The sequence below is a fragment of the Papio anubis genome, chromosome 11, assembly GCF_008728515.1.
Source record: "Papio anubis isolate 15944 chromosome 11, Panubis1.0, whole genome shotgun sequence".
Lineage (NCBI taxonomy): Eukaryota > Metazoa > Chordata > Mammalia > Primates > Cercopithecidae > Papio > Papio anubis.
The window spans coordinates 76,564,191-76,583,159 of NC_044986.1; the positions used below are offsets into that span (position 1 = coordinate 76,564,191).

Below are 18,969 nucleotides of genomic sequence, written 5' to 3' on the forward strand. Positions count from 1 at the left end.
TGAGTGAAGGGAGATGTGCACCCACTTAAAAGTTTGGCTCTTCTCTCTGCAGAAGCCCCTCCACTCCCTCACTTTGTTCAAGTTCAGTCACTTATCCACACTCCAGACATGGCCTGAGCATGCCTTCAAGCCAGCCTCACAGAGACACCATGCAGGAAGGGCACAGGATAAGGCATAGGCAGCCTAAGGGCAGCAATGCGTAAGGAGAGCACACAGAATTCAGGGGGAGCCAGAGGTGGCCACTGCCCTTGGTCTTAACCCTTTTTGGGCCTCAGGGCCCTGCATATAAAAATGGGCTTCCTAAGAATATCAACCCTGGTGAGATGTGGTGAGGAATGAACACGGCAGTGGTGTGGCTTAACACAGCTGCTAGTAACAAGAAAAACCTAGTCCATGAGACATCTGCTCCATGTGGACAGGATGGGGTGACCCCGAGGGGAGGATACTAACTCCCTCTGTTGGTGGGGACGGGCAACCAGGGAATGCTACACAGAGCAGGTGTCATGTCTCTGGGGTTTTGCAGAGAAAAACTAAACATAGGGTAGTTGCTCCTTGAGTTTTTATTCACTGTTTTAGCAGGAACTATTAACAAATAAAGGCTTTAGTTTCAAACAAACAAATTGACAAAAAATATCTTATTTCTCTAGAGGGCAGGGAAAGTATAAAATTCTGAATTTTCATGTCGAGTATGATCCAAGTTAGAGGAACTCGGTCACCTGCAAACCTCTCCCTCCCTCCACGGGAAGGAATTTGAGGCTTCCTAGGTGACCAGGAGCCGGGCTTCTTTTGTTGCCTTAATTTCCGTTCATCTGAGAGAAAATGAAAGCCAGGGTCTTTGTGCTCCAAGCCAAGGCCCAGATGCAGGCTGCCTGCTCCCCAGATGAGACTTCCTGGGCTGCCTCTCCCAGCCTGAACCAGCACCATGCACCCTAGAGAGAGGCCGAGTCCCCACTGTTCCCCTGGGGCCCATGGAAGCCCCTGCCTGAGCCTGTGGTCCTGGGAGCTGGGGAGAAGGTAGAGATGCTGCTATCAGAGGTCCAGGCTAAGGACAAGTGGGGCAGGTGGGGCAGGTACTGCTGGCCATGGATGGAAAGGCAGGTGAGTTCCAAGACCCTAGCGGGCCAAGGACTGCTCAGGCCCCTTGGGAGCAGACCTGCTCCCCAGAGAGTCACCTGGCAAAGGCAGAATCTCCTCATGACATCTCAGAAGCTTGTCCAACACCAGAAGGCAAGCCCCGCCTATTTAACGTGAGGCCTTAGGACCAGCCTCCCTGGATGGGGCATCCGAAGGGCCCCTCCCTCCCTCCAAATGCACTCAGCCTGCAGAGGATACAAGGGACCAGGGAAAAAGAAAGACCTGAGGGCCTCTGTATAAGGGGCTGGCCATCTGTGCTAGGACAAGTTGCTGCTTCTGCTACAGGAAGCCCAGATAAGACTGGACTGGACTCAGACCACTTACCCCAGAAGTCCAAAAACCCAATCTCTGCATGTCTCTGAGAGGTCAGGGGGCTGGGATTCTAGAGCTGCTGGTTAATCCCAAACTCCAGCCCATGCTGATGGTCCAGGTATCCAGCTTACCCTCAGCCATCTTCTGGGACACATGAAGCAAACAAAATAGCCCTATGGTTCCGTCTTCATTTTTCAGACAATTGCCCAGGGCTGAACAAGAGCTGGTGGGTTAATCCCCTCATTTCCAGTAACCTTGGGCCTTCAGGACAGAGTCCATGGCCTCATTTCTGAATCTGCTTTGTCATTGTTCAAGCCTGTTACTGGCATGTGACAACGATGGGGTAGGGGGTGTGTTACAGGCTCCTGAGTCAAAGCTCCTAGTTACACATCTAGGCCTAAACACGTGGCTATGGGACCCTGTGGAAGTTATCCAGCCTCTCTGTGTTTTGCTTTCCCCCATCTATAAATGGGATAATAAAAGGTGCTACCTCATCATGTTGCAGTGAAGAAAAAATGACCCAGTCATTAGCTGGGTCCCTCGCACACTACAGGTGCTTAGGAGACATTAGTACTGCTCTAACCCCTGCCACATGCCTGGCCTGGAAGGGGCTTTCTGGAGACCCTGGCTCAGGGCGCTGGCTGCCTGTGAAAGGGAGGCCCAGGAGCCCAGGTCCACAAGGAGCCCTGAGGTCTGTGAGATGTGCTGACCTCACCTGGCACAGACAAGGGGAGAGAGGGGGAGCTGGTCAGGGTCCAGCTGTTGGGGGAGACGAGTGAGGGAATTCACTCTTGACGGGGTGCCTTTTCCACTAAATTAACATTGCCCCAGTCTGACGGAGCGGCAGAACACCATGCCCATCCTCACATCAAGAGCCAGCCTCCAGCACCAGGAAGCCCCTGCCTCCAGCCGGCCATGATGATGACAGAACAGCCTAATGAGAGGAACCTGGCTTTGTCCCGAGGGTTGGTGGGTGGGGAAGGCGATCAGCAGCCAGGGCTCTGGAGAAGAGGAGCATGGCCACCAGGCGCCTCCAGGGTGAGACCAGGCCCAGCTCCCCTGGCTCTAAAACACAAGCTTCTTGGGAACCTCCCATGGGAACTCGCTTCTTCCGAAATGGCCGTAGCAGGCTGTCTTCTGGTAGATGGGCTTCTTCAAGTCCAAATCCCTGCATGTCCAGCAGAAGGGAAGGGCATTGGAAGACGGAACAGGAGCAGGGTTTCTTTCTCCATTTCAAGGACAGGAGGGAGCAACGAACTGTAGCACAGCCCTCCTCACATGGCACTACACCTCCCCCCAGCAGTTGCACACACACATCCTATCTGTGCCGTACCACGGTCTCGTTTTATAGCCCCACGGATGCTCAGAGGTTCACGGACCAGGACCTAACTCCAGCCTTCGGATGCCTTTCTCCTCCCACTCCACTTACCTGGCCCAGGCCAGTGTTGACACCACCAAGCTCTGGAAACAGGGAATAGACTTGCTGACTCGATCCCCAGCCATTTGAGCCATTTGGCCTTATATTAATAATTATTTTCCTAAGATCCCCGCCTGCCTCCCAGCTGCTCAGAGATGGCCCCACCGGAGTTGGTGTTGACTGGGCCAGCAGGAACCTGGGGCGGCCTCCTTCAACCTGACAGCCAGGCTTTCTGCCCTGAGGATGCAGTGTGCTGTACCAGGAGCTCACAGACCCTCCCACTTCTGAGAGGCAGAAACATCCTCCTTTCTGCCTCCCTTTCAGGTGAGGTGAGCAACTGGGCAAGGAGGGAGCAAGGTCCTGTGTAATAGCAGAGCATGGCACTTTACCTGACAATGACACCCGGCCGGAGGTCGAAGTTCTTACGCACCACATCCAGTAGCTCTTGCTCTGTCTTCTGAGAGGTTCCGTAGGTGAAGATGGAAATGGACAGCGGCTCGGCCACACCAATGGCATAGGAAACCTTCCAGCAAGGCGCAGCGTCAGGGACTGAAGCCTCTGTGTGGGCCCTGCCCCTCTCAGCAGCTTTGCCCTTCTTCTGAAGGGACCAGCGGGGACCACACGTCTCTTGCCCAGCATGCTCCCCTGCAATTTTCCTGCTACCTTCACCGAGGACAGTTATTCTACGTGCCCCTCTCCCTGAAGATGTTAGTTTTCCCTCCCCCAGGTTTTCAGAGCCCTGGCCACAGTGCCCAACACAATCACACAATCACAACGTTGGGCAAAGCGTGCGGCTTTCCCACCGGGCCAACATCCCCTTACTCAGGGCAGAGCTGGGCAGGGGTCTTCTGCTGCAAAAGGACGGTGGTGGGTGGTGGGGCTTACCTGGACGAGCACTCTCCGGCAGAGCCCTGCCTTCACCAGAGACTTGGCCACCCAGCGGGCAGCATATGCAGCTGAGCGGTCCACCTTGGTGTAGTCCTTCCCAGAGAAGGCCCCACCACCGTGAGCCCCCCAGCCACCATAGGTGTCCACAATAATCTTACGGCCAGTGACACCCGCATCCCCCTGCGGAGGGAGAGAAATCAAGATAAGAAGCAGAGCCAGCCCCTAGATGCTAGAGGGGGCTGAAGAACTCTGATGGCAGCTGAACTGCAACTCAGGAACGATGTCCTGGGGCTGCCCACAGACATTTTCGTAAGACTCCTTTGCCCAAAACTCTGGACCCCACTCCCAGCTCAGTCACTGCCCACATACTGAAATCAGGTAACCTGCCAAAGCTTCATTAGAAAGGGCAGAAGGTGGGCCAGGGGTTCTCTGGGGTCACAGCCACTCCCTAATGCCTTTGTTACTGAGTCCATCACAATGCAGAGATCCAACTGCAGGCAGGAATTGCACTGTCAAAAATACAACCCTGGCTGGTGCCACCTAGCAAATGCCATGTTGTCCACTTCCCAAGTGTGCTCTGGGCAACATCAGTCAATAGTCATGTCTTTAAAAGGGTGGGAGTTCTATGTTATATGATTTGGGGAAGTCTGCCTACTCTACCCCCGCTTTTAGAGATCCACAGTTCACACTAGTATGTCTAGGCTTTGAGAAGTCCTGCAAGAAAAAACAATTAAGTGTTACCTCTTCTACCCTGTATTTCTACATTCCACTTGCTCCTGGAACCCAGGATGGGGCTCAGCTCTGTGGCAAAGCACGCAAGCTGAGGGCCCAGGCAGTGGGCAGCAGCCTGGCAGCGGTGCTCTGCAACCTCCACTCCTCACACTTGCAATACAGAAGAGGGGCCAGTGGCGCCCTGTCTAAAACACCCTGCCACACCCGGGCGCCCACAACAGCCAGAGGCAGCCTGTGGTGAAGATCTGGAAACAGCCACCTGGGAACAGCTGGCCATGTGCAAATGCTGCAGCAGGGAATGTGCACCAGAGCAGGGCGAGGTGCAGCGGCCATGGGTAAGGTCGTGGTCACTTGAGATGGCAGGAGTGGGAGGGCCCGGCAGTGCTAAGTGGAGGAATCCTAGGGATATGTCCCCAATTTCCCACACACTGTCAGACACATAGCAGACCTCCCCAGAGACCGCACTAAATGTACAGAGGCTAAAATTCACCAACTTTACATTTAGTCCATGGTCAGAGCCAGCTGACCCACTCCAAGCTAACTTGCGGTTTTCCTGCTCTGAGACATAAGCAACCCCAGTAACAAAGACAAACCAGGGCTTCGTTCAGAGACAAGGATGCACCTGGGGACCTCCAATGACAAACCGCCCACTGGGCTGCAGGTGGTAGATGGTGTCTTTGTCCAGGTACTTGGCCGGCACTACGGCCCTGATGACCTGCTCCTTCAGGGCCCTGCGCATCTCCTCCAGCGTGACGTCTTCGTTGTGCTGCACGGAGATGACGATGGTGTGGATGCGCACGGGGATGACTGCGCCATTGTCCTGCATGTACTGAACTGTCACCTGTCCATCAGAAGGGTGGGGGAGACACTGTGAGGCTGAGACTGAGCGAATGGCACATGGTGGCCAGGCACAGACACCCAGGAGGAGGTGGGCAGGGCTCCCAGAAGCCAAGTGGGGCCTCCTGTCTTCAAAGGGTGTTGGGGGAGTTAATCCGACACATTCTTACATTCAAAAAATTGCCTGGTGCTGTGGGGGGACTGGGTGTAAGGCCCAGTTATTCCCACATGGGACCACAATTAGCACTGCTTGGAGACTTGAGTTTCCTCTCAACTTATGACCCCTCTTCTGTCTCAGACGTTTCCAGGTGCCAGCAAATGTCCCCATGGCCAAAGCCCTTTCTTGACCCTCTATAGCCCAGGAGGTATCTCTCCTTCTGCCAATGATGCAGATAAGAAAGCCAAGGATCCAAAATGTAAATGTCTTGGTCAAGATCACACAGCTGGAAGAGTTGGGACCTGACCTGGAGCTGCACAGGCTGGTAGACAGGGCTCTTCCAAGAAGAAGGTTGGTTGCTGCTCAAGACCCTGTGCTGGCCACAGGCCCAATACTGCTGAAAGCAGCATGGACCCACAAGAGCAGGGCTCAGAGGATCTTAGGAACATGTGGTGCCTGCAGGGGTGCAGCTCTGCCAGAGGACCCTGGGAGGAACACTGGCCAGTGGGCATGGGACTGCTCCCATCCCAGGGCCTGGACAGAACCATGGGGCAGCAAACAGTGGCTCCCTGGGACTGTGCCTGCAGCAAGCTCTCTACCTCCCCAAGGCTACTCAGGTATCCATCAAACCCTGGATCTGTAACAAACACCTACTCTGTGTTCTGCCTGGTCTAAGGAGCAACAGGGAAGGTCCAGAAGAAGCAGAAGAAAGAGCCCTGGCCACGTGAGATCTGCATGAGATGGCCCGACGCACACAGATCTCGTGAGCTGAGAGCAGCCCTCAGATGCCAGGCTGTGCACACATAGGGTCCTGGGAGAGGGGCTGGAATCTGGGGTAGGACACTCCCAGAAAGACAGGCACTGTCTGTGACAGACTCTAGGACTGGGTCTGCTGCATGGAGCCTCAGGAAAAGGCGCACAGCCGGGCAGGGTGCTCAGGCCGTCTCCACTGTTCCCCTGGGTGACTCCACCCCCACCCGGTAGACTCCACGCAGTGGCCTTGCAGAACTGCAGAACAGGGTGGCAGAGCAAAGGGCCCTGAGCACAGCGCTTATCTCATCACGTCAGCAAGATGTGGGGAAAAACACACCATGGAAAACACAGCTCTGATCAGGTACAAAAATAGCCATCTGCACCGCCACCCAGGCCTCACTATCAGCAGCAGGGATTTGTTCAGGTGGAAGGACCCATCCTGCTCACAGCCAGCACTCCGGCTGGATAAAGACACTGCTTCACAAACAGGGTGCGGAGCAGGGGACCTAGACAAGCCGTGCCTGGCCCAGGGCCTCTCTCATGGAGGGAGTGAGTCGAGCAAGCCAGGCTGTTTGGAGGCCAGCAGGCGAGGGGCCTCCTGGAGCCCCACAGCAAGCCCGCACCCCCTGCAACTGGAGCTGGTCCGCGGTCCTGCCTGTGGCAGGGGAGTGAGGCTGACTCCGGTATCCGTATTGGCATTTTCAAGACAATTCTTCAAAGGAAGGGAAGCCCTAAAAGAGCCCATCCTACCCTCCCTTCCTTGCTGACCCGTAAACCTAGAAACCCTCTATTTCATATCTAAGCACAATGAACCTGCTTCAGCAGGTGCAGTAGGTGGTCCCTCTGTTCTTCTCTCTTGCACAACGAAGAGAAAAACAGTCAGCGCCATTGGCTGCCTCCCCTCCCTGTTCTAAGATTTCCCCTTCTGTGAATCTTCACCCTGCTTCTATGTTGCAGCACCATTCTAGTTCAGGACAGGACAGGCAGGCTGACATCATGGGCCCCTTTCTTTAGGTGCCATCACAATCTACATGCTTTAGCTCTCCTAACCCACGACCTCCAAGAACACCCAATGAATGCTGATGGTTCCCATCCCCCCTTGGGGGGGGTCACGTGGACAACACAGGAAGTCCCAAGGAAAGGTTTCCTTTGGGCATAAGCACGCTTCCCTGCCCGAGTATAGCCAGTATGCAACCTCTACCCTGTGCATGGCCTGACACTTGCGCAAGAAGGAACTCCATCTCTGTACAGCTGGAGTTGTACATGGAACCACACACAGCACGCTGAGCTACAGCACCATGGCTGCCAGATTCCAAGTGCAGGACAAGAGAAGGCGCTGTCTGCTAGTGGCCAGGGATGGCATCCCAGAGGAGGTAGAACTTTGCTGGCCACTCAAGGACAGGTGAGGACCAGAGAGGGAGCTCAGGTAAAGCAAAGCCCTAAGAAACAAGGGGACCATGAGCGAAATGATGTCAATGAAGCAAAGATGGGGTGGGGCAGGCAGAGGCAGGTAAAGTTGGAAGACCATAAAAGGTTCTGAATGCCAGAATAACAAGTGGATTTCCCCTGTCCCCTTGTAGGAAGCCAAAAGTTGTAGAAAACACTGAACAGATGTTAGGAAGTTAAAAATGAAGCCTAAAGGGAATTAACTGGAATTTCCAAGCAGGGAGAACCTTTGGGAGGGTAGGGCACTGATCCTGGCCTGGCTGGGATGATAGAAGCCCTGGGGAAGGCTGGACTGGAGTGAGAGGAGTGCTTGATGGGGCAAACTGGGGCAAACTGGGGACATGGGTAGGTGGAGAGAGATGGCACTGAACAGGATTGGGGAAGGGCAGGCAGGAGGTGGCAGGGTACTGCACACAGCAGGCTCTCAGGGCCCATCTGCTTGGAGGGTGACCAGAGAAACCCACAGGTGGGAGATGTGGGAGCTGAGTATGTGAAGGTGAGAATGGGGTCCATGAGCATGGACACAGGGAGAGAGGTTGTGCAGGACGAAGTGCTGGGAACTTGGGAATCACAAGAGGGGTCATTGGGGTTAAGCAGGGAGGGGATACAGGAGTGAGGTGCTAGGAGGCCTGTGTCTCTGCTAACACTTGCATCACCCCAGCCTTCAAATATAGGCCTCCGGTTGATTTCAACACTGCAGAGAGAAGAGAGGTCAGGGCCCATGGGGTTGGAGCTGGAAACAACAGAGGTAAAGCCTTTTCATGAGAAACAAAGATAAGAAAAAGGGCCATGATGAGACAGACGGCACAGACACAGCACAGACACACCACAGACAGCCTGTTCAGGACAAAGAGGCCTGGAAATATGGAAGCCAGTTAAGAAGTATGTTTGTGGCAGGATTTGGGGACTCATTAGTCAACGTTTGCTAATGAGCAAACAAACAAAAAAACCCAGAACTATCCTTTCCATTTTTCTGTATTTTTGAAACTTTTTATAATAAAATGTGAGAAGCATCTCTAGCTGAAGATTTTTCACATAAATAGTTCTTTTCAAAACTGACCATTCTTTGAGTGTCTAGACTGAATATTTTGATCTTAAAAATGACAGAATCAAAAGGATTTGGGGGTGTTAAAGCTTCTGTCTACGGCTCTCCCGGGGTCATTCAGCTGCTCACCTGAGTCTTAGAGTCAGGCCGCAGCCAGGGGAGGAGGCCGGAGCGCCTGAGGTCCGCCATCCGGGCGTTGAGCTTGTGGGCAAGGATGATGGTGAGGGGCATGCACTCCTCTGTCTCGTCGGTGGCGTAGCCGAACATCAAACCCTGTGGTGAGAGAGCAGGCTGAGCGGCGCCCACCCTAGACCAAGAGGACCGCGGCTCTCTCCAAGCCCGAAATCTGCCTGGTGTGTCCACGTTGATTGGGTGCCTCCTCCATGGAGCTTTCCACCGGCACGTGCAGGGGAAGGATGTCATCCCTGACCCCCAACACTCTAGGAGGGGGAGACAAGCCCAAACCCAGTGTTAGCAACCACAGCCATCCACAGCATGGCCGTGAAGCTGAGGTACCCAACTCACTCCCGGCTCTTGTGCTAGGATGAGAGTGATTCCTGTGTTATCCACCCCTCAGTGTGATTAACTCACTGCTCATGAACTTTCCCAGCCAGCTCAACACACAGCTCCCACGTGCAGTGGCGAGCTACCTGATCTCCTGCCCCGACATCCTCCTCGTTTCTGTCCAGATGGACGCACTGGGCAATATCCGGGGATTGCTGCTCCAAAGCCACCAGCACGTTGCAAGTTTTGAAGTCAAAGCCTAGGTGGAAGCAAAGTGAGCCTAAGTGGGGCACAGGTCAGATGGAGGGGGCCATGAGCTTCCCGATGGATGGCTCAGTTCCCGACATGCCATTTGGTGTCAGGGTGGGGTGTCCCTAACTAACCAGGGTCTGTCTAGGCCCACAGCTGAGGCCCAGGATGGGAGAGGCCCTGCGCCTTCATGTAGAACTCTTTGGCCAATGAAAATTCTCCATGGTGTATTTTATTGTGCTCAATTAGAACTTGGTTAACACACACACACACACACATACACACACACACACCCTACAGAGACCTGCAGATTAAAACAAGGTGATGCCAAGGCTCCTCTGGCTGAGAACGGTGGCTGACTCATACCCTGCCCCTTAGGCTCTCCCCCAGGTGCCTCTCAGAACCCAGTTTGCTATCACTGCACTAGGAGAAAATCAAGAGCCCTTTTGACACTGTCACTCAGAAGCCCAGCTGTGTGCCTGACACAACTATTAAACATGCTGAACAAATACGGGGTACATGAACTATACAGACAGACTCCCCAAGCCAGGGTCCTCTGACCCTGAGAGGTAAACAGAGTCTGGGGCAAATGGAAAAGCCACCTGCCCTTTCCCATCTGCAAAGCTGAGGCACGGGGTATAGGCCTGCTACCCCTGGCACGCTGGGCACTGATTTGGGAAAGTCTGAACTAGCAGTAGCTCAGCCCTGGGAGTCCCATGAGGAAACTGCTATGCACCAAGACTGTGCACACCTCCTCACAGCTGGACTAGCAGTAGCTCAGCCACAGGGACTGTGAGAATAAGGGGCTGAACACATGGATGCCCCCACCACGTCAAGCATAGTGACACACTCACTTTCCAAACTCCCACAGCCATGTTCTTTCCCATCTATTCTCCTACCCACACAGCCTGAAAGGACTTACAGAGAAAACGCACAGATCCAAGCTGTTGTTTCTGTACAAGCTTCAGGTGGGGATCTACTGCCAAGGAATAAAACTGAAGCTTTTCCGTCTGACACAGCCCTTGCTCCCAGGACTCCTTGAGCCAACATGAACTCAGGTTTAGCCGTCAGCATGATATACTTTTCCATCTCCACTAGGTCCCTGCCTAGAACGTTCTTCCTCCAGCTCCCACCCCACATGCCCAAATCCTATGTCCACCCTCAGTGCATGTCCCCGGACCTGCCTGCAGTTCATCACACATGATGCCAGGAACTTACCCCTGGGCACCTCATGTTGCATCATATACCCTAGGAGTATCAGGTCACCTTTGCCCTTTACACCTTCCTGTTTCCTAATGAATGTTTTTGAATGCACAAATCAATGAACAGTCTTTAAAGAACTGCCAAAGGCTGTCCTGTTCTGCACTGAACATTTCACAGTTTACCTAATCACTGTCTGTCTAAATAACGAATCTCCCCAGGGCTCAAAAATCAAGCAAGGGCTCCAAGGAATTTGGAAAAACAGAACTTAGGGGACCAAGAGGAGAGGTACAGGGCTTGGAAAGGACAATGAGGCCAGCAACACCACAGCCAGGAGCAATGAGGAGCCACTGGCCTGAGACCCTGCTAAAGCTGTTACTGCACATGACCTAAGGCTGTTCCTGTCCATCGAGCACAAGTAAATGGACAAACTTGGGCACAGGGAACCTCAGCCCGCTGAGCCCAACTCAGCCATGGCTGGGCTCTCGCTCATTTCTCCTTCCTAGGGAACATTGCCTCCTGGAAAATTTCCCTCCTACCTAATGCAGAATAAGTTTTGCACTTGAATAAGGTCTAAATGTACATAAACAAACTGGCTTTTCTTGGTAGAACAGGCTCCGTGTGGTAACGCCTCAGGAAGCTGCAGCTCTGGGACAATGTGTTTCCTCTGTGAATACCCTCATGTCCCGACCAGGAGAACTAACTGGCTCTTACTGCTTCTCTTCCCACTGAGTCTCAAAATCACTGTCATCTATTCAACCAACAGTAATTGCTCATGAGTGCTTTGGGCTGCGCCAGGCCGTGGCTGGACTGAACCTCTGTGAGTCTGCACCATCATACCATGAGTGGGCTCTCTCACTTACAAAGCGGGGGTCTGGCATCTCTACATACCCTGACCCACAGGATGCCACACATCACCCTAAGCAACCATTATGTGACACAGGCAGAAATGAACACCTTTAAAGTCATGCTTCTCTCTGTGCCTCTTGATTACAGGTGTTTATCTAGGCAGGTTGACCTGGTGGGTCTTTTTACCCTGGTGTGAGGTCACCACATCTCTCACAGTGATTTCAGAGAATTAGGGAGCGAGCCAACAGAGAGCCAAAATGGAGTTTTCTTTAAAAATTGGAATTGCCTGAATATCTAATGCCAGAGACCAATGTGGAGACTCTAACAATTGGGACCAGAGCCCTGCCCAGGAAGCCAGCGTGGACAAAGGGTCCCTGAAACTCCTGCAGAATGTGATCGCACACAGGCCCTCCGCACCTAGTGCTCGCTCTCTGGGTCCTTTGCTGCCCTCCAGGCTGTACCGCTGCCTGCCCTGCCCAGCCTCAGATGTTGGAATCTGCTTCAAGGCTCTGCTAGGGCCTGTGCCCCTTCCCTGGGTGGTGGCCCTATACTACGTGGCACAGGTGCTAACCTGGACCAGCCTCGTCTGCTGTCAGCACCAGTTCTGGACTGAGTCATCTTGCTCCATGTCTATGATTAGAAGTATGTTTAGTGGAAGCACAGGAGTCCGGAGCCTAGTGGCTGCTTACCCTGTGATCTCACACAGACTGTTTACTCCTGTAGCCCTCCATTTCCTCGTCTGCATAAGTACATAAATGATTAGGAAAACACAAGAGACTATCACCAGTGCCTGGCAGGGAGCATGTTCCCAAAGAAGGGCAGCCCCCTTTATTCAGTGCATCTTTCTCTTCCAAAGCCTTTGCCAGTGCCAAGAAGGCAGGACCAAAACAAGCCCAGTCAACAACAGATGGGCATGTGCTGGGCCTGCTGGGCATAGTCACCTGTTGGCCATCCTTATGCCAGAGCCTTTGACCTCTGAAACCTGACAGACGAGTGTAGGAGTGTTTTCCTCCTGGTAGTGTTGATACTCCCATCAGGCTGAAAGGCGCGGGTTTGACTCAGCATTGGGGTCTCTACTAGCAGAGAGTAACAGGGATTTCGGACCCGGAGGCCTGCCCTCACCCTTGGCCGAGTCATCATAGCCGATGTGCTTGATGGTGTCCCTCACCACTCGCTGGTAATCCACCATGGCCATTGAAGTGATCTCGCCACACAGCAGCACCATGCCGGTCTTGCACACCGTCTCTGAAAGGGAGTGGGGAGAGTTAGCAGCCAAGTGCCAGCAAAGGGAAGCTCATATTCCCAGACCTCTCACAGCGTGGACAAAGAAGACACACAAGGGGCCTTATGAGGAATGGATTCCAGAAGGAAAATAGAAATGTCAATAAAAAGAAAAAATCCTAGCACCAAGCACTGAGCATCTTTCAGTGCTGTCTTGGAAAGAGTCAGTTGTAAGTGGTGATCCTGGACAACTTATTTAACCCCTCTAAGTCTCTGTTCCCTCATCTATTTAATAAAGCTATTTATAAGATTGCTGTGTGGATTAAAGGGAGATGATGGTTGTATGTAGCTGTCATAAAGAATGTAGTCCACACATGTGACCCCCCATCCCCGACATTGCTAAACCTCCACTGCAGGCTTTAGGGAGTGGGATCCAGACCAAAAAAATCAAAGCAGGTCAACCTTTTCTCCAGATATTTACAAAAATATAAGGGTAGAATCTACCCTCAGAGGGGGATGAATCCCTGTAGTATTCAATACGGGGGCGAGGATGCAACCAGAGAGAGAAGGATGGGTCCGTGCAGTGGACAGGACATGACAATGACAGTAAGGAGAGCAGGACTCTGGTCTTCACACTGGGGAACTCTACCCCATGGCCTTGGCCAGGCCCTGATGCAGAGGGCGCCGTGATCCTGTCTCTAAAATGAACAGCCTGGACCTGATCACCCTGGGGGCCCTCCAGGCTCCAGAGTCCCTGACTCTGCCACTGTGCCATGGGCTTCAAGCCAGGCAAGTTTTCTCACCAAACAACTTATCCCACAAATAAAGATGAAGATCTTCAGCCTACATGAGTCTTCAGACACAATAAATTATGCAGATGGGAGCCAGGGCTTCAGTACTTTAGTTTAACATTAATGTCTCTTAGGAAAGCCATTGATTTATTGAAAAACAATTGATGAAGATGCTGCCTTCCAGTTGCTATTAAATGGGGGACACTAATTATTTTAAAACCTAAATCATACCACAAACTAGGAAAGAAAACAAGAGAAGCCAGGTATCTGTGCAGCCAACAGAGGCTCCTAGAATGAGGGCGCAGCTTACAACCATCTAGGCAGCTACCTGTGTTTCCAGCTGTTTCATCGCGTCTGGAAGATTCACCTAAGAACTTTGAAAGACCTCCTTGTTCCCAATGAGATCAAGCATCAGAAAGGCCATGTGCTGGTCCAACCCTCTGCAATTTATGGTTGCTATGACATCTAACATCAGATTCTTGCTAAAAATAATTATCTATTTGTTTCATGGTTAGAAATGTTTTTCCTCCCTGTTATTACACAGGCGAGGTCTCATAATTGAGAAATCTACTGCAGAGCAGAGGACATGGGTTTTGGAACTGAGGAGTATGGCTCGTTTGTCTTATGCCCATGATTAACTTCTCAGTCTAGCCACTTAGGTCTCCAGCAGGAAGGGATCGGGTGTTTCTTACCACAGGCCACCTTGGCATTGGGGTCTTGCTTGAGGTGGGCATCCAGCACTGCGTCACTGATCTGGTCACAGATCTTATCTGGGCAAGAGCAAATATGGGTCAGAATCACAAATATATTAGGGATAACAAATTGAAATGTTAAAATAATTAGATATCTTTTCAGTTTACATATCAACTTATCTACCAGAGGGAAAACACTTTTTTAAAGTATAAGAAATTAGAAACACTTTGAAATTTTTATTTCTTTCCATTCCTGCCTAATTTTGGATGACATGTATTATATAAAGTCACAGAATGCCCTAAAAAAGAAACAACATTTGTTTTTTTTGAAATGGAGTCTCGGTCTATCACCCAGGCTGGAGTGCAGTGGTGCGATCTCGGTTCACTGCACTCTCCACCTCCCGGGTTCCAAGCAATCCTCCCACCTCAGCCTCCCAAGTAGCTAGGATTACAGGCATGCACTACCATGCCCGGCTAATTTGTTTTGCATTTTCAGTAGAGATGGCATTTCACCACGTTGGCCAGGCTGGTCTTGAACTCCTGGCCTCAAGTGATCCCCCTGCCTCAGCCTCTGAAAGTGCTGGGATTACAGGTGTTAGCCACTGCACCCAGTCAAAATCAGCTCTTCTAGGAGTCTCAAGCAACTCACACATATACAAACACATACACGTTCTTCTAAATAAAAAGTCTCTCATTCCTCATCATGTTCCCTTTACTTCTAACATCTAGAAAAGTCCTGGAAATGAACTTAAAAATAGTTAAGAAGTCAATTTTACCTCTTTGCCAAGAGGTAAAGTCAGATGGCTCAAACAGTTGCATTGCATGGCAGGTTCCACAAGATGCAATGCACCGTATATAAAACACCACACCCAAGTACATGACTCCACCCATAAGAATTCTACAAGATATCCCCTATACATCATTGCTGTTTGCAGAATACTTCCATAAGCAGCTCTCAGATCCTCCCACATGGTCACTCAGCCTCCTGAAAGCCAGGTGTCCTTAGAACTGAGTTTGACCTCTTCAATTAAGGTGGGACTGACAAGGGTTCAATATGAGCTGGAATTTGATTTTATTCCTCCACTATTTGCCTTAAAGACTCTGCAGCGTCTAGAATGTAAAGCACTAAATGGTGCTTGTAGGAAAATCCACTCTTGCTTTGGGGTTATGCAAACTGTCAATGTCTACAAATTAAGAAATAAAAGTGATATCTACTTACATATATTCTAGCTCATTCAGTGTTAAAAATACCCACAGTCTCCTCTTAATAGAGTAATATGTTTTTGTTAAGAATGCAGATCCAGAATCAAGCAATTAGGCTCTCAAAAGCAGATGTTACATTCTGTAATTAAAGATATTCACTAACTCCCTAATCTTTCCTTTAGAAACTACTGCTAAACATACGTTTGAGGTTGTGTTTTGTTTCTTTCTTTCTTTTTTTTAAATCTAGCCTCCTGCCAGTGGCAGACCCTGGTAGCACCTTTAGGTTTGTCTGAGCGCATCGCCTCTGCACACCTCTATCACTGAAGGCCTCCCGCTGATAAAATATCCTAAACTAAATACATGTTAGCCACCTTAGGCCTACCCATCAGGGTTCCTAGAAGCTTGTTGACTGATCATTGATTGTGGATGTCTCTGCCTGTGCAAAGACACAGCTCACAGGCTCCCACTCTGCCTAGGGAAATCCAACATGAAGAGGAACAAAGCTGGAGTCCAGCAGGGACTTCCAGATAGCACCACACACCAAGACAACAGCCAAGGAGGTTGCCTCTGAATTGTTGTTTTCGGTTTTGCCTTTCAAAATTTTTATCAATATCACTTAGTAGACTTAAGATAGCCAATAGCTGGGTTTTTTTTTTGTTTTTTTTTTTTTCGAAAACCGGAAAAGAAAAACTTTATCTTTCTAGCAGAGAGGAATTCAGCAATGGAATGACAAGCACAAAGTCACCTAGCCTTTATGGAAACTTACCGGGACAATTATAATGGCAAGTACAAGGGACAGTCAGACAAACTGATTGGCTGTCATTAAGTATACAAAACAATCAACTGATTGGCTGGCATGTTCATTCTCAGTCCTCTGAGCGCACGGCTGCTGCACACAGTGGGCCATCCTTGGGACCACTGGCCACTGCATGCCAAAAAACCCACTTCCTCCGCATGGAGTCAATCTTTCTCCTAAGCTATACATGAGGTTCACAGCCATGGAGCTGATCAGAATGTATCTGAGATTGAAAATACGGTACACCTAGATACTTTATACAGTTATGCACAATGAAAGAGGCTATTTACATTGAACTGAGCTAAGTCACATAAAAAACTCAATTCAATTCAAGGTTTTTCAACAGCTGCACTATTAACATTTTGGGCCAGATAATTCTTTGTTGAGAGGCTGTCCTGTGCACTGCAGGATGCTTAGCAGTGTGCCTGATGCAACAGATGCAAATAGCACTTTACCCCACCTCCTATAGTTGTGACAACCACAAATGTCTCCAGACAGTACAAAATGCTCTTGGGGGGTGTGGGGCAAAACTACCACCCGTCAAAAACTACTGGCTAAAGTATATGGAAGGAGTAGTGCACTGAGGTGTCCAAAGCCAAGTTACAAGGTAGGAAAGATAAATATCTTTGAGGAAGAACAAGAGCAAGGAAGATAGAAAAGGGCAGACTTCGTAATAAGTTAGCAAACACTCAAATGAATTTTGAAGAGGTACTTAAATACAGAAGTCTGCACATCTATCCCCCAGGGGTCTCCAAGAGCAGTGGTTCTCAGTGTGGTTCTCACCCCAGAGCATCAGCATCTCCTGGGAACTTGTCAAAAATGCAAATTCTGGAGCCTCTCCCAAGACCTACTGAATCGGAAACTCTGGAGGGTGGGGCGCAGCCCTCTGTGTCTTAACAAGCCCTCTGGGGGATTCTGAAGCACCCTGAAGTTTGAGAGCCACTGTCCTACACTTGAGGCTCTGAATGTTCTGGTCCTAGTTCTCACCGTCATCAAGGAAACTTCTCTCACTTCCCCACATCACAGTCCACCTACTTTTCAGGCACCAAAACGAATGCCTAAATTTTCTTCCTGTTTAGAAGGTCTTCTATCCTGCTCTTAGAGAATGTCACTGAGTCGCCAGCACCTAGAGGTCTACCCCTGCAGCGACCAGGGTGCAGGCTTTCATGCCTAAGTTGCACATGTTTTACATGCAAAACTTAGTCACCCATGGTCTTGTTTCAGGAACATTCTCTGTTGACTTAAATTGGTCATTGATAACAGATTAAAGCTTTGCTCAAAAAAAAAAATACATATAAAAAGTTAAGACCTGATCATACATTTTGCATGTGCCATACTCTTAGCCAGCCAGCTGCTACTCCCTGTCTTGGCCCCACTGTGCTGGCATGCTGGTGGTGGGCCACAGCACGGCTTCATCAGGAGGGACTGTTTTATGAAACTACTCCATGCTGTTTCTCTAGAGATCCCTTCTGGTAACTCACACACATTGCTCTGAAGAGTTCTAGGAAAAGTGACTCCTACAGGTACGAAGTTACAGTCAGATAGGAGGAATGAGCTCTGACATTCCATTGTGCAGTAGGGTGACTGAAGGGCTAGAAGAGGGAATTTTGAATGTTTTCACCACAAAGAAGTAGTCAATGTCTGCGGCAATGGGCATGCCCATTACCCTAATTTCATCATTACATGTTATATTCATGGATCAAAACAACACACTGTACCCCATAAATATGCACAATTATTATGTGTCAATTAAAACCATTTGTAAGCGACTCCCTCAGTATAGGCTTGGAATGATAGTTTTCCAGTCATTCCAGGACAGCCTACTTACCTGGGTGTCCCTCTCCCACAGACTCCGACGTGAACATGAAGGCTCCTTCTTCACTTAGAGAGTGGTCACACAAGCCATCCACTGGTCCATTCATCTTCTCACACTTCTCCACTCACGCTTCTTCCAGGGAACAATTTTAAGGCTGTGACTTTGCCTGAGTTTTTTTCTTCTTCTTCCTCCTCTTCTTCTTCTTCTTCTTCTTTCAACTCAACAGGCTTGTCTTTGGCAGAGCCACGGGGATCACTTCTGCCTAACTGCCTGTGAGCACGTGAGAACAGGCGAGGACTGCTGAGAAGGGAGGGAGCGAATGGAACTCAGGATGTGTCCCACCCTCCAGCTTGCCACAGCTTGCTCCTGAGCGACTCCTATATATGGAAAAGCGAAAGTGCCTGAATAATCATGTGAGAAAATTGGAGGAGTCCATTTCCTAAGAGGGGGGTCTTCTTACCTGGAGGAATTTCAATTCTTACCCCTGACTTTCCAAACTCTAAGCACCTGGTCAAGGTAAGGTAAAGAAGGCTGTATAGTTCTGCAGAATTGAAGCTCCTTTGGGACTCTCCTTCAGCTCTCAGCCAATCTCGGTAGTGCTCCAGAGTTCACAACTCACCTTGGAGAGCAGGGGGTCTGTGGTCACCCAGAGATACAAGCAGGCAATAAGAAACTCTGTCTCAGAGATATGGTTTAGGCTAAGATTGCAACAGTGCCTTTGCTGTTGGGTGTCCCCTCCTCCCCTGCATCTCATCTGGATTGGTCTCTTCCCCTTCTACCTTCTCAGGGAGAGCAGGAGCATGCACCTGTATTCTGAGCCAGCTGTGGTGTTACACAACAGATTCATTTTAGAGGAAAAGCTTTGAGTCCACGTGTTTCTGCTAACAGAAACCACCTAAACTGTCAACTTCTCTAAAAGGCTGGCAG

The 18,969-nt window shown here is 50.5% G+C and overlaps 1 protein-coding gene across 3 annotated transcripts; it reads right to left on the reverse strand.

Annotated features, from left to right (window-relative positions):
- Positions 1–542: 542 nt before the first annotated feature.
- Positions 543–18,818, reverse strand: MAT1A (methionine adenosyltransferase 1A). Of its 3 annotated transcripts, none has more exons than XM_009214495.3 (10): positions 18,662–18,818; positions 18,055–18,419; positions 14,228–14,305; positions 12,646–12,768; positions 9,372–9,484; positions 8,851–8,994; positions 5,106–5,324; positions 3,749–3,931; positions 3,253–3,386; positions 543–2,614 (listed from the first exon to the last, which is right to left on the reverse strand). In XM_009214495.3, the coding sequence occupies exons 2-10, from the start codon at positions 18,146–18,148 to the stop codon at positions 2,512–2,514; spliced, it is 1,191 nt and encodes a 396-aa protein (XP_009212759.1). In that variant the 5' UTR covers positions 18,149–18,419; positions 18,662–18,818; the 3' UTR covers positions 543–2,511. The 3 variants fall into 3 exon arrangements, with proteins under 3 accessions (XP_009212759.1, XP_009212758.1, XP_009212757.1); XM_009214494.3 differs by having other exon boundaries at positions 18,525–18,818; XM_009214493.3 differs by having other exon boundaries at positions 18,503–18,818.
- Between the last annotated feature and the right edge of the window lie 151 nt (positions 18,819–18,969).